Genomic DNA, 15,246 nt, shown 5'->3' with positions numbered 1-15,246 from the left:
AAGAAATCTTAAGATGGTTGTAGAAAGCAGCAGGGTCACGGTAGACCCGAGAACGGACTTTGCTGAAGGAGCTTCTGCCTTGATCTCTTCCCAAGCAAGGCTGACTAACATATTGTGAAACAAAAGAAACAGAAAGAAAGAAACAGAATAGCAAGTCTCTTCAACAAACGTCATTCAATCTTCCACTTAGGTTCTTGATTTAGTAAGAGACATCAAAATTATTTCCCTTTTGTCAGGTAGCCCTTAGTTTGTTTTACAAGGTAAGAGTGTGTTTTGGGCAACCTAATGACAGACCTAATGACTCAATTGACAGTGACTTTCTGCACAATATTTTTTTAATACTTATTCTGAAATATCTTGTAAACTTTTGCATTGTTTGTTTTTTTGTTCTTGATGTTTTTCGATGGTTTTTGACGACGTATGACAGCATTATATCTTTTTTCATATCCTCAACATTGCATCATAAACATCACTATTTCAGACTCCAAGTCAGAAAATAATGGAAAATAATGGAAAATTATCCCAGAATGATAATGGCTAGCTACAATCTACTCACTGTATTGGTGCCTACTGTATTGGTGCCTAAAAAGTAGTCAGGAACGTCGTGATTGAAACGAAGAACTATGTCAAAAAGCTGAAAGTGAGGCTACACGTCACTAAACACGGTCCCAGGCAAACGCTCGGCACATCAAAACATTCACGGGGGAAAATTGCTAAAATGAACATTTTTGTATCATGAAGTAGGTCTTCTTCTCAAAGTTTTGGAAAAAATCTCGAGGCTACGTCGCTTATACATCTTTCATGTACGAGGGCTGAGGGAATAGAGCAGGCAGGATTCGTAAAGAACGTAACAGTCTTGAATATTATTTATTTTTTGTTTCTTGAAAGCTATCTTCAAGGAAATGTATGTTAAGTTTGTGCATGGAAGTTTACAAGCAGCTAGATCGCAAATTTTTTGCCAAGCCCGTGCAATCTCGGACACCACTGTAAAGACACTTGCAGTGACTTGGCCAAATGTCCACTTAATAGTGTACAACAGTTCTTTTTTTTTACCCTCCACCTCTCTCCCTCATTTGGTCATTGCTTCGTGTTGTCGTGTTGTGAAAACAACACGAAATGAATATCAAACCTTTAAAAAAAACTAAATATAATGCAGTTCAAACGCACTCTCGAGTAGAGACATTTTAAAGAACAAAATGTCACTAGTTGTTACTTGCAATTTGTAACATTCTTGATGTCATCAACGAACGAAATGGAGAACAAGTTATAATAAAATCTTAGAATATTTTTAAGCACCAATTTCGATCTCTAATTAACTTTATTTTCTACTGCAACCAAACGACAACAACTGTTTTTAGATATTTTCTGTTAGGGAAAAGTTATCAAATGTTGTTTTTTCCAAACCCAGTTTATTATCACTGTTCGTTTCCCTTTTAGCACCAAAGCGAGGCTTCCAATAAAAGGCGCCACTTTAACGGCTTTCACCAAATTTTTAACTTCAGCAAGTGATGAATTTTAAAAATATTGCCTTTCTTTAGTGTGGAAAGAGCAAATTGAAAGAGCAAACGGTTTGCAGGTGAACGTGAGCGAAAAGTTTCTGTTCCTATGTATCAGAGAATAAGAATGCTGTGACACGTCACACAAAACGAGAACAAATATCACGTGATTTCTTTGCAAGCCGTGGTGCTTTTCATAAAATCGACTTTCATAGAGTCCTATCAGTTATCTGGATAACATTTATTTTCTTATTGAATAAGTTTCTATGAATAAATCGAGTGGCAATTTCAGCCTCGTTCTCATGCGAGACCTTTTGTGACCTGTACCGACTGACAAAAACATAGCTATAACTCAAAACGTATACCACAATTTGAAACCACAAACTACCTAGCGTGAAAGAGGAGGTTTTAATCTATTGAAATCCGTTGTCAAACCTTTTCAGTACTCTTGAAGTGCAAAACATCATTTCTGTGCTCCTAGCTCCCGGACTAAGCTAGGATAGTTTAAAGTCATTGCCCTGTAATGCACTGCGCATCCTTACTGCGCAGAATTTTACGCGTAATTAGCCCGCGCACATAAACAAAATGGCGGCTTTTATCTATGCGGCTTAGTCCGCAAGAAAAATAAATCGTCTCTTTCTCGTAAACGAGTATGGTGACCTATCAATTTTGTCTTAGATTTTAGGTGTAGCGATCAAGTTCTTTTGTAAAACGAAAACAGATCAATTCCTATTTTTAAGAAATAAGTTATCACTGGAAATGTGTACTTTGCCAGCACTCGCAAGAGAATATTAAGGAATTATGTGGTATATACAAGGTCTTTCTGCTCCTAAACGAATATGGGGACCTCACTTTTTTATTACAAAATTTAAGTTTTAGTTCAATTTCGGGGCAATGACATTAAAAGCCCTTATATTACACTAACTGCGACAAAGGGTATTATAAAGCCCCGTTGGAATTCAAATCCCAAAATAAATCATATTAATTATTGGAAGAAATAAAAAAAAACACTTGAAACAAAATCTAACCTTTATTTGTAATGGTTTCGGGTTTCGTTTTGTTTTGGTTAGAGTACAATTTATTTTACAAGTGTATATTAATTTTATTTAACAAAGAAGATCAATTCTCTAAAACATAAAAGGACCAACGTGCAATACTGCTCTAGCGTTATATCATGTTAAATGTGATGCGATATAACCAACTGTTTTTACAAGCTTGATCAAGACTTTTCTACTCTTCTTTAAAGTTGTGGCGATGTTAGCAACTTTTAATGGAAACATCCTTTGAACATCAAATACAAGACACTCGAAACGATCAAATGACTATCTGTCAGCATTGTAATCTTAAATAGAAAGTTTATAATTATCAGTCAGATTTGACAACTTGAAATATATTATTGACGAGTTTTGGAATTCACTAAGTCTGTCATCATAGCCTTGTTTTATGATCTCTCCAGAGTAAATCTGCCTAACAAGTTTTGTAATCCACTGTAGTCGCCTTAAGCTAATTTAGTTTTCTTATTATTAGTTAACATTCCATGATACTTAATGTACCACTGCCGTCTAAGTAACAGCTTTTCCTACACTTGAAGACTAATCGTTTTTGCTCAAATATTATTTTACATCCTCTTAATTAAGCCTGACATTGTGTTAATTTTGCGATCAGAATAATAACCAATCACGTTAGTTCTCTTGTATACGTCACTGATTTTCAATGTTCTTTGTCAGAACTCGAGCATGTATAGATTGTCATAGATTCAAACTAGTCTATTACACAGTTGATTTTATTTTCAGTATGTTGCTCCTTGCTTTGCAACAAAAGCGGCATCTCCATTCTAAATTGCAAAGGCAAAGAAAGTTAACTGAGATTCGCCCGTCAAGTACACCTTTTTGTTTTAGTCAGGAACACTTAGGAGAGCTCAAGTTGTATTCTCCTTTTCCAGTTCAATTTCAGTCCAAGCTCTGCGCCTGTACTAGCCTACAACAGTCTTGTATTAAATTGAAGCACTCACTCGATATGTCAGACATTATGCTTTGGAGGCCGAACTAACTTTCAAAGAGATACGTCGCGGATAGCGCATCTGGAAAAATCGGACCCAAATTTTCAAGTTTTTTTATTTGTCTCAGCAATGCTTGCTGGTTATTTTTACTTTTTTGGTCTTTTCAGTACTTTTTTTACACTATTTCGTTTGGGTTTTCTTCGATGAGAAAGCAAATTTTTACATAATCGCAGAAATGACTTACTATACCGTGCACTGTGGCTGGTGGTCCCATTCTCACTTCCACTTGTCAATCAAAACACTGACAAGTCAAGAAAGTCGAGAGAAGAGAAGATTTTCTAAATACTGGTCACGTGATAATAATACTGACTGTGCCACTGAATTTGCGTGGTGTATTTTTAAAACGTACATTTTTTGCAAAGATGATGGTTTATCACCTGATAATTTAACTACATGTGATATATATTTCTTAATTAACTTATTTATTTTATTCCTCGGTGAAGAGAGAGTACGTTTCTTGCTCGTGTGGTAAAATATACAACTTGTAATTGTTCTATTGCTCTTGTTTGTCCGAAGCTTCTTCAGGACTGCCTGTAGCTATTGTCTCTCTTGCTTCTTGCCTCCATTTCATTCGCCTGTTTTGAAACCACACTTTGACTTGGTTGTCAGACAAACCCAACATGGAGGCCAACTGATGTCGATCAGCTTTTGTTAAATATTTTTGAAGCTGGAAGCGTTTTTCCAGTCCCTTTCTTTGAAGATTAGAAAACACTGCTCTGGTCCAGGGCCTCCTAGGTTTTCTCGGTTTTGGTTGGCCGGGTAGGACTTGTCCTGGTATCGTTTTATTGAGAACTGTGGCGCTGTAGTCCCCGTACACTCCTAGCAAAATTGAAGTGAATTGAAATATGTAGTTAAAGCAACAGATTATAGTCTAAAAATAGACGAGTAACCAGGGTAAGACATTGTAAAAAATTGAACTGCGATCTCTGGTTAAAAAAATTTGATTTAAATACGAGCTTTCGGCTACCAGTCTGTAGCGTTTAACAAGTAAAGACTACACCTCGTTTTTAATCAAATTTTTAACCAGAGATCGCAGTTCAATTTTTTACAAGACTGTAATCTATTTACCGGCCTCAAGAGTCCTCACGGGCCCGATGAGGATAAGTAAGTAAGTATAGTCTATTTGGAATGAAGAGCAAGGGATCTTTGTTACTAACTTAGGCATAGTTTTTAAGCTCTTGGGTTGTTTAGAAGCGTGGCTGATACACGTTTACAAATGTCGTGGAAATGAAGCAATGGTTTACAAATGTAGAAACTCTATGTTTATTCAGTTGTATAAATTGTAACTGAACAATTGTCATGGGCTGTTTAGAAGCGTGGCTTAGTATGTTTACAAATGTCGTGGAAATGAAGGAACGGTTTACAAATTGTAGAACCGTTTATTCATTTGTATAAATTGTAAGTGGACAGTTGTCATGGAAATAATGGCTGAGAAAAGGTTGTGAGTACGGTAATAGAATTGTCATAACACCTGTAATTTAGCTGTATGCACAGTGTGGTTGGACTCATCCTCGGTGCAAGAACCTGTGAAACTCACCGGTGACGTAAAACAAAGCACGACCAAGACAACAAAGAACCTCGAAACAATACAGAGCAGAAAAACAAAAGCTCAAAAACAAAGAAAAATATCACAGGTTCTTACACCGAGGTAAACCCTGTGGTTGTCACACGCTTCAAATTTGTCTATGAAAATAACAATGATCACAGATTGTGTGTGCAGTGAAATAAATGTCATATCATACCTGTTAATGAGCTGTATGAGTAAGGAGTGTGGCTGTAATGATCACAGATTGTGTGTGGAGTGAAATAAATGTGGTATCTTACCTGTTAATGAGCTGTATGAGTAAGGAGTGTGGCTGTAACATGCTTCACAGTTGGAATGAAGTAATGATCCACACAGGAAAGGTTGTGAATGTGCAGCCAAATATGGTGAGGTCCAGTATGTTGCGTGAAGATGATCACATGTATTAGGAACCATTGAATAAGCGCCTGAGAAAAAAAAAATAACAGCAAAGTTAATACAATGTGTTCAGCTGCAAATGTATTGTTCATGGGACAGTACTGGGTAAGGACACATTAGTGAATATTACATGAACAAGCTGAAGTAAAATTAGATTGGATTTACCTTACACCTTGTAGAACAATAGGTACGCAAAGTGTGTGATGTGACTTTGATGTTAGGGTGTTCAGGATATCATGGATATAATATTAGAGTGTTTATTGTACACTACAATATTGTATTGCATTGTAAGTTACCAAGTCTTAAACTGAAGAGAAATGAAATCTTTCCCTTTTTCCTTCTAAAGCAAATTACTCCTCAAGGCCAGGGAAACTCAATTTCATTCCCTCCTAAGTCTCAGACAGTCAATTCGATGAAGAATGAATATTTACCACAACTTTTACTAATTTCTTCCATGAAAAAAAAATACATGAAAAGAAAAATAATATTTTTGTTAATCTTAGTTAGGTGTCCACCTATTAGCAGTGTGGTCTCCTCGCTGCTAGATGTTACAGACACATTATTATTATATACTATCACAATTCTACTACTTGCTGACAGTTGTTTTGTATTGTCAGAGTAGGACTCTCCTCGTAATGTCTTAATCAAGGCCAAACGAGGATTATCTTCCTTTCTTGTCAAGGCCGATCACATAGTTATCATATTTTTGGTATTTTTCTTTTAAAAAAAGCGTTCGATGTTCCGTTCAATGAACTGATTAAGGATGACTTGAGGATAATGTGTTTAAATGTTTAAACACCTTATTCAAACCTAATTGATAAGGAGTTTGGTAATTGTTAAGGCATTTGCTAGCAAAGTACCATTCATAAAACTGGAATAGATCAAGTGGCATAAACCAGCTTATTCTTGATTGATCTTGTGAAATTAAAATTTGAAAACGTAAGTTTTTAATTGTTTGAAGTTACTTTCTTTTCCAGCAAAAAGAAAAACAGTCATTATAGATCGTTCTTATTAGAATATCATAACTCACTACAAGGCGCCGCGTGACTGGGCAATATCATATGTAACAAAAACTATTAATGTGCTTGTTGTTTTTCCATTATCAACAATATCAATCACATCTGTGTCATTAGAGATGGTAAAATGCTATTTCTATTACAAGAACAAGGTATAACAACATATGACCTATTATTGCACTGTTATTTCCCCTTAGTGTAGGCTTTTAATAACATTCAAGGTTCCCCCAGCTGTACCTGTATATTAAGGAAACGAAAATAGGTATTTTATGGTGATACTTTGGCGTTTTGACTGCTGGTTCACTCAAACAAATCGCGATAATCTTTGACTTATGACGATACCTTGCAAAACCATCCATTAATATTCCAAGTTTTGTCTAATTTAATGAAAATAAACAGGTCGAGGTCAAAAATCCAGTAATATCAGTAGCTAATTGCAGCCTTATTGTGTTAATAAAATCAGTGCTAATTGACCAGTGTGTGCTATGTAAGGTTACTTGCAAATCTATTCTCACTTGAAGAAACAGAAAGTTACTTTGTACAATGTAACTACAAGCCAAGCGGTTTTCAATGGATCATTTATAGCTTTTTATTTTTTGACCAATTATTACCATGCTAGACAATATATATTGTTAGTAGTGCATTAGTGTCATAATACATGCTACTCACGAAAGTAAGACTTATTTTCAAGTCCTTAAAAAAACGTGTCTTTCAGTCTAAAAAACACGTGTCCCCATTCACATGAAAAGCATTCTCTTATAGTTAATGACAACCTTTCAAATTCTTTGGCACGCTGTAGCGTTTAGTAAGGTCTAAAACTGAAAGATTTCTTCTAATTGGGTGGTCATTCACAGCTATAACAACTCAGACATGTTTGACATAAGATGCCTTTAAACGTCATTTGCGCAAACTTTCTCACGCTAGGCACAACGATCTCGTGAGTAAGGTCGCCTCTATAAATAGTTCTTTGTGAGTTTTGAAAGCCAGAATAGTTTTTGTTATGCAGTAATAATATTTGTCTTTCCGATGTGCTGACGAATGATGTCCATTTCAGCTTTTATCGCATTCATAAAACAAAGCAACACAAACAAGCAAATGGATTTTAGAAAACTGATTCAATCTATTACCGCGCCTCTATTGTGAAGCCTTTGTTGATCTGTCGTCGTTGATTTAATTCATCTTGAACTACATTCTCTCAGGATTTTTTCGACAAGGTGATGTTCACTCTCGACTACAAAGGAATTAGTGTCTAATCCATTTCTAGCTGGTCGCCTCAGATGGTTTGTGTATTTAAGTTTTGTTTGAAGGCAGTGTAAGGCGTGGCGCTTTGTTTAATGTATGACAGCTATTACAAGAAATAAAGCCTTTGGGTTTGGTTAGAAATGCAATACACCGCCAACAGAAATGTCTTGCGTTTAGTTGCCACTTGAATATGTCAGTCCAAAAATCCGGAGCATTTCTCGTCTCCAACGCCACAAAAACACCACATATTTGAGAGAGAAAAAGTTTTGCTTTCCCGGACACATCACCTATAGCAAGTGCTCGGCTGTCGTCGGCTCTTCATTAGTTACTTTATTTTTGTATATGAGTGTTCGTTTTAGAAACCACAATAACGATAACTTGATAAATTGAAATGCAGCTGCTATTAGTGAGTGTAAAAGGAAATGAAAGGTGATAATCTTGTGTTTTCGAAGCTTTTGTCTGCAAGGATTACAATACACGAGATTTTCAAGTTCTCATATCCGATTCAAGTTCTTTTTCTCTTGATGAAAAGTGTTCAAAAGGTATTTTGAAAATTGAACGGATTAACAGACTCAATATAAACCGACACTACTCCTCTTTTGAAATAAGAGCACAGAGATTAGTAGTTCTTATAGTGGCCACATGTTTATTCATTCTGTGCACGAGTATTAATCCCAGGTTCTTTATATCATGAAGACTGAAACTTTGGAACATATTTGATAAGAGTTTAATGCTATCGTAGTCCCAAGGAGTGCCCTTTAACAGTCAAAAAGCTCATGATTTGTTTTAACTCAAATAGCATTTTATTAATCTTCATAATTTCAAGGTGTACTCAGCTAAAAGCATATCGTCCAACTATTCGTTAACAAAGCGAAAGCAACAATCAAGGTTTAGGTTGTTGGCAAGTTACCTTACTCAAAACTAGTCTTACTGAGCAATAAGCGGTTTATCTTTATCACAATAGAGTCGTGCTGTTTTTCAAAACTTTGTTAAATCAGTAAAATTTGGGAATTTGTACTTTTGAATTTTGTCACTCTTTAAGTAAAAAGATGAAAGTAGTTCAAATTTAATCTATACAAATAATAATTTCTCACATAGTCCAAGGTAGTCATGGTAGTATCAGGCATTTATCATTCAACCACGCCGTGAAGTTGTACCCTTCTCTTCCGTAGAAGGCCATTTTGTCCACATCATCAGCCTAACATTTGTAACACAGTCAAGCGTACTTTATACTAAGATATCTTAATCAAGGTTTTGCTATTCTTTTAATTGTAAAGAAAGTTTAAACGCTCAGAAAGCTCTCAAATCTGTTTTTGAAAAAAAAAAATACATCTTCAAGTTAATCGCAAAAACCATTCATAAACACGTCGCTTTACCATCAACAATGAGCCACTGATGTTTTTTCGTCCATTGAGTTTGCCAATTAAACATATAATATAATTATGGAAAAAGATATCCTAGCTGATACAGCCAACACTTTATTATCTGTTATTATGAATTGTTTGATGTGAAGACTTGTTTGGGCAGAGATTCCAAGCATCAATTGGAAATCTAATTCATCATTTGTCGTTTTTCTGATGTTGTATTCCCCTAGTGTTATACAATATAAATTACAATAAAAACTTATTAGTGAAGGGAATTTCGGCGAAAAATAATCAGTTCGTAGAGCATTAGTAAGAGATTCATATTAAAAAGAAAAAAGTAGCTTCTTTTAAACTATGCCCGGGCAATGAATATTCCTTTGGTAACTTGTTGAAAATAAATAAACTACAGTGTCAAAGAGCACACATTTTATTTCTGAAAAAGCGATATATATTTTTGGTGGAATCGATAAAAAATGTAGTCCAAATTGACAAAGGAAACGCATCCTAATTTTGGAAAAAGCAATATAAATTTAACAATTTAACGAATACAAGTTAAGTTTATGAGGTTTGGTCACCAATGGGCGTATTTAACTTTTCATCCCATATTCAAATGTCTGGGCTTGGCGCTTTCATGGCAGAAGTCTTTTCGATCTACATGTTTTAATTCTTTACAGCTGTTTCTAACTGTTTCTGTTTCTTCTCCCATCTTCTCAGCATCAAATAAATTGACGCTTACTTTTCATGTTCATGCATGGCATGTTACAAGACACGCAGACTGCACGAGGAATGCTTTCCCAATCACCGTACATGTGTACTAAACAACCCTACGCTTTTAATTTCAAAAGTCTAAACGCATTACTTTATATAATAAAATAACCAAAGAAATTTTGTGTCCACTGACATATCGACAACGTCAAGTAAATTTGAAGGTTTATGCCTTGTGGTAAAACTCGATTACAAAGACTAAAAAACTCACGCATTAAGAATTAAGCCGATAAAGTTTTTTTGTGTTTTTCACCAGTACGAATGGATATACGGTGTTTTTTTTTACATGTTTAGGAAATCTTCCACAATAGTTCTTTAGAAAGCTGTGAAACTAAAATCCGTAAACCTGAAAATTGTCTTTCTCTCTTGCGTGCTTTCTATCTCGGTTGTTGGTGATGTTTTGAAAGCATGTTCACATTGAGACGTTCAAGTTATCAAGTTCATCTTGAATCACTCCGATCTGTTCTACATATCACAAAGACAACGTGATGTTTTAACGAAAATGCCTTGGTAATAAGAAATTCTAGTGACACAAGATATGGTTTATTACTGTTACTACGTGTCAGATGAGTTCAGCAATTGTACATAATGTCGAAGAGAAGCAATGTGAGATATAATCAGCTATAATCACATAAGCTCAGTATTGCTGGAATGTTTCTTCATTTCAAGATACACGTATCATTGCCATCTATACAGCCTTAGAATGGTTCAATTTCTTAACATTTTTGCTAGCATTTAACTGACCAACAATCTTTGTGCCGTCTCTAGTATTCAGAAACTGAGTACACAAAAGCGATGTTAAAAGTAAGGTATTCCTTTCGGAGAAAGAAAACACCACGTAATCACAAATCACACAGCACACACATACATGCACACCGCTTAATGAAGATAACGGATCGTTTAAAAACTAAAAAGGTATAAACTACTCGCCGCGCGAGTTACAACACCTATTTGCTGATGAAAGACAAAAACAAATCTTCGCCCTTCTTTCTGAGCGCAACCACTTCAATAGTTTTATTCCAACAAGAGTGCAACTTCCGTAAATATCTGTTTGATACAATGGATACGCTGTCGTTTCCGTTGTTTGATCGGCTTCGCAAACCGGCCGTATCGGTAAGTTTTTAACGAGTGAGTGTGGGCAATCAAGGGCACGCTGTGTTCAGATACTGCTATAAAGATATCACCGAACGAAAATGGACACGAACTGAACTGTTTGGCAACGCAACGATCTGATCCATTCGCAAATAAACATAGATTGTTAATAACAACAGTGCTTGCCGAGACAGTGGCTTGCTCACCTGCAGTAAAATTTGATAAAAAAAAGGGGGAAGATAAGGGTGAAAAACAATTAATTTAATATTCTCCTTTTCGATTCTTTTAAAGATGCTGTGGCATTTATTTAATTAAGTACCGCATTGTGTCCCATTATACAAAGAAACTACCTCCTTCCAAATGCATCAGTCGATTAGGCTAGACTGCCTAGCTGTTCGCAGAATATAAATTGAAAATCTTCAAGCCTCTAAGCGGAAAAATTGGAAAACTCTAAATCGCTATAACACGTCGATACCAAGAGTATTTTGAGTCGTGACTAGCGAGTTTGTACTGAGATACGTTTTATTCTGTGGTAGCTAAAACCGAAGATAATCATAAACAATCTAATTTGTCTTTTTGTTAATGTACGAGATAACATCATGGGCGTAAAAGTTTATCGCATGTCTGTTGCACTCGGACGTTGTGCCAAGCTGTGAAAAAATCTTCCCGGTTCGAACGAAATCCATTAAATGTTTTATGAGGCTTTTTAGTTGAGAAATACACTTAATATCTGCCACATAAGACTGTAAAAATAAGTAATCTTAAGATGAATAAGAGCATCAAAGCGATGGACCTATGAGCGTACGCGTGGAAGATAACTTGTGGTCATGTTATTAGTTCAGCAGTGTTGGATTTAAGGTTTCTCTTTATCTTACCTAGTAGAGGCAGTCTTTCTCTTTGCTCGGTTTCGTGCCTGCCGAGTATTTGGTCTACACCAAAGCTTAACTGTTGATAACTTGGCACAGGGGTCGACACGCCAAGTCCACTGCTTGTTTCGGACCGAGAGCCGTGAGGTCGGGCTAAAATGTCGTCAATACGGAAAGACGCCATGCTGTGCTCGTCAGAGAAATTTAACTTACAACTCGTGTTTCGACAAAGATGTCGACGTTAGCTAGCCAACGATAAAGCTGGAAAGCTATGGGCTTGTGAAGAAAGCAAAGACAAAGAGGTCCCATCAGATGTCTAGCTACAATGGCCCACGGGGAGCTAGAAATGACATTACGTTGTTGATTGTCACTTCGAGTTCCATTAGCGTTGATTTGTTGATTTTTATCATCTTAACTTTTCTTTGTCAATGGGAGACATATACATATAGACGTAATGTGCTTCCTGAATAATGCTTTTTGAGGAATGGTCTCGATTGATATCTGTATTCACAGATGGGACAGGAAGGCAGAAGAGCACGCAAGAGGCTTTAGACTCTCCCTATATCGCTCACAATTCGCACGGATTAGTAAGAGATACTTTTATTCTTAATCCAGTTACTTCTTACAAAGATTGTTTAAGACTGGAAGCAAAAATCTCAAAATCGCTCAAGCTATGCTGATTGTAGTCAAGAAAGTGAATAAAAAGGTAAATGAGACAGCTCTATAAAAACAGGCAAGTTTTTGGCCTCCGTGGTTAAAAAGTCATCATGATCTTTCTTATCTCATATCTAATGGTGTCGAGTTTACATGGGTGACCATTGGGTGTCAATTAGCACCCATTTAAGGTATTAGATTCACGTATGCTCATTTACACAGCCACACACGTGTATTAATATCCTTTGACTTAATTAATGCCTCACTCTATCAGTACATGTGTGTTTTCCATGTAGATGAAACAGATAAAAGTGTTTAACTTCGCATTATACGGAAAGGCAAAGGAACTCTGCTTGGGACAATATTGCTTTTCTCGTGTTTTCTTTTCAAACAACGATGCAAAATCAACAAACCGAATATCTTGTTCGCGAGCGTTTTCCGCGCGCACGATCTCTGCGGTTTTCTCTAAGGCGATAATTCAATTATCGCACGATTAAAATGGAATATGATCCGGGAGCTTTAAAACTAATCAAAAAGGAAACTGTTGCTGCCAATCTTCTTATATTGCGTGTATAACACAATAAAGAAACAATGCCGATAGTTTTGGCTAAAATGGATGAATGCTGTCAACATTCAAGCTTAAAACGTCTCGCATAAAATTAAACGAAATGCGTTTTTGTTTGCCTCTGCCATCGGGCAAGGTGCCTGAGAAAACACGAATTATCACAGATATTGGCGCTAAATGTTGTTTTAAGTAGAATGTCGGCATGATTATCATCAGTCTTTTAAGATACGAAACAGCTTCCAATAACCAAGCAAATGTTTTTAATCCCTTAAACAGTTGTTCCTGTTATCGGATTATTCAAATCTCTCCAAGCAGTACACAGCCATTTTTAGCCAGTGGTGACTGTTTGGCTGATACACACTTCACGCCCAGGCTTTTACACACTAAATCTGGCGCTGCACGCTATGTTTTTATTGCATTAAAACAATATTACTGGCATGATTTGAAAGAAAACGCTTTACACTGTTTTCTGATCCGTCCTGACAACGCGTTTTGATTGCGTGAATGTAGCAATCATCAATATCCTCACTTGTCAACTTCTATGAAGGTGAGCAGGCGATACGATAATTTATCTTTCTCAATCAGTAAGAGCTTTTTCCATATAATATTCGTATTTCAGCGGAAGCTTTTGTAAGATATTTTTGTGTCTCCCGATTTAAAAGTTTTTAGTTAAGTTTTAATATTACCGACGAGTTCTGTTTCTGATTGTTTCGGAATAACGGTGGAAATTTATAAGAAACTCGAGGTGAATAAAAGACCTAAAGACTACGTGATACAACGAAGATTGTTGGTGTCCCATTAAATAACAATCAAGCCACAGATTTCAAAACAGAACCTTGTTTTTCTATTAGTTACTTGATTATTTCTCGTGTTTGTCTTCTTTGTGGATTTATCCCGTTTAAAACTAGTTGTCACGTTTTTATATCACAATGAACGTCACAAAAGTTTCTTACGTTCAACAGACATCTCAGTTTGCTTTATAAACAGTCGTCCATCACATGTATTCAGGCTCTTGTTTATGCTGGCGGGGGAACATTTTTCTCTGTGAAAATCTTTGGAAAACGAAAAGCTGTGAATTTGTTGACAATCCGTGGATTTCTTTTATGATGATGTTTGGAATTGGTATATTAACGGAGAAGGAGGAAAATATTTATCTTTGACTTGCTAAATTTTTCAATACAGTGACCTAAAACGTCTCGTTTTTTGAAATGCTTCAAATTCCATGTTTGACCTTTCATTCACAACTGTCGTAACCTTTACATTTTTAACCGGTCCTTATGTATTCTCATACGAAAATTTTATGTCAAACCTTTTAATACAACATGTGTCAACATCAAGACCACGCTAGCGTTTATTCGATCATCAGGGCTAGGAAGTTAGTTTGAGAGCCTTTTTCGAAGTTTCTTCACTTCACTATTCACTGGATTTCAGACATAGGAGTACCGGGAAATGCTTTTGTAAGACTTGTTCAAATGCGTGTGTAAACTCCTTCTCGCAGCGGAAACATTAATGGCATTTGGTCAGTTAGTTTGCATTTCTCAATGTTTGTTCCATGGAATCTTCACAGAACAACACTTTATGGAGATTTGACCGGTAATGTTTGCACTGGGCTGTCGCATGGTGAACTAACTCCAGGCAGAACAGATGTTATGCTTTTCTGAGTGCAAACATTTAATTTACTTCTTTTACAAAGGATCACGAGAACTTTTCACAAATCTTTTCACCTGCTTGATAAGTCAGGAGCTTTCAAATCCGGTTTTTCGAAAGCTTGACAACTTTAATGACACTTCATTACACAATCTGCTTGTCAAAGAATGGCTGGTTTTTTCCTATATTTACATTCCTCATTGTTTTTCCTATCATGTACTTACTAAATGATCCGTCTTGTAAATCCCACAGCAATTCAACGAGTCGACGTTCATATCCACTTGTCCTCGATGTCGAAACTAAGGCCGGGTGTTCCTAACACTACGTGCCTCAAATCAGTAATTACTTATTAAGCACTCTTTTACGTTTCCTATCTCGGATATCCATAAGTACTTCCCTTATTTTGTTCATGTTGCTTTGACGTGGCAATTTCTCCCTTTTGGACAAAAGAGCAAACGTAGTAAAATAAATTTAACGTCTGACCGCATTGGTGGAGTAAAGGACTAGAATTTTAAATTTT

At 36.1% G+C, this 15,246-nt stretch overlaps 1 protein-coding gene across 1 annotated transcript; it reads right to left on the bottom strand.

The window, feature by feature from the left end:
• Window positions 1-4,048: 4,048 nt before the first annotated feature.
• On the bottom strand, window positions 4,049-12,490 carry LOC144630647 (H2.0-like homeobox protein). Its single transcript, XM_078489015.1, has 3 exons — window positions 11,870-12,490; window positions 5,380-5,544; window positions 4,049-4,374 (listed from the first exon to the last, which is right to left on the bottom strand). The coding sequence occupies exons 1-3, from the start codon at window positions 12,042-12,044 to the stop codon at window positions 4,049-4,051; spliced, it is 666 nt and encodes a 221-aa protein (XP_078345141.1). The 5' UTR covers window positions 12,045-12,490.
• Between the last annotated feature and the right edge of the window lie 2,756 nt (window positions 12,491-15,246).

This window comes from Oculina patagonica, chromosome 11 (genome assembly GCF_052425735.1).
Source record: "Oculina patagonica isolate OP01 chromosome 11, crgOcupat, whole genome shotgun sequence".
Taxonomy (NCBI): domain Eukaryota; kingdom Metazoa; phylum Cnidaria; class Anthozoa; order Scleractinia; family Oculinidae; genus Oculina; species Oculina patagonica.
The sequence above is the reverse complement of the archived record's forward strand: the minus strand, read 5'-3'. Positions and strand labels throughout refer to the sequence as shown.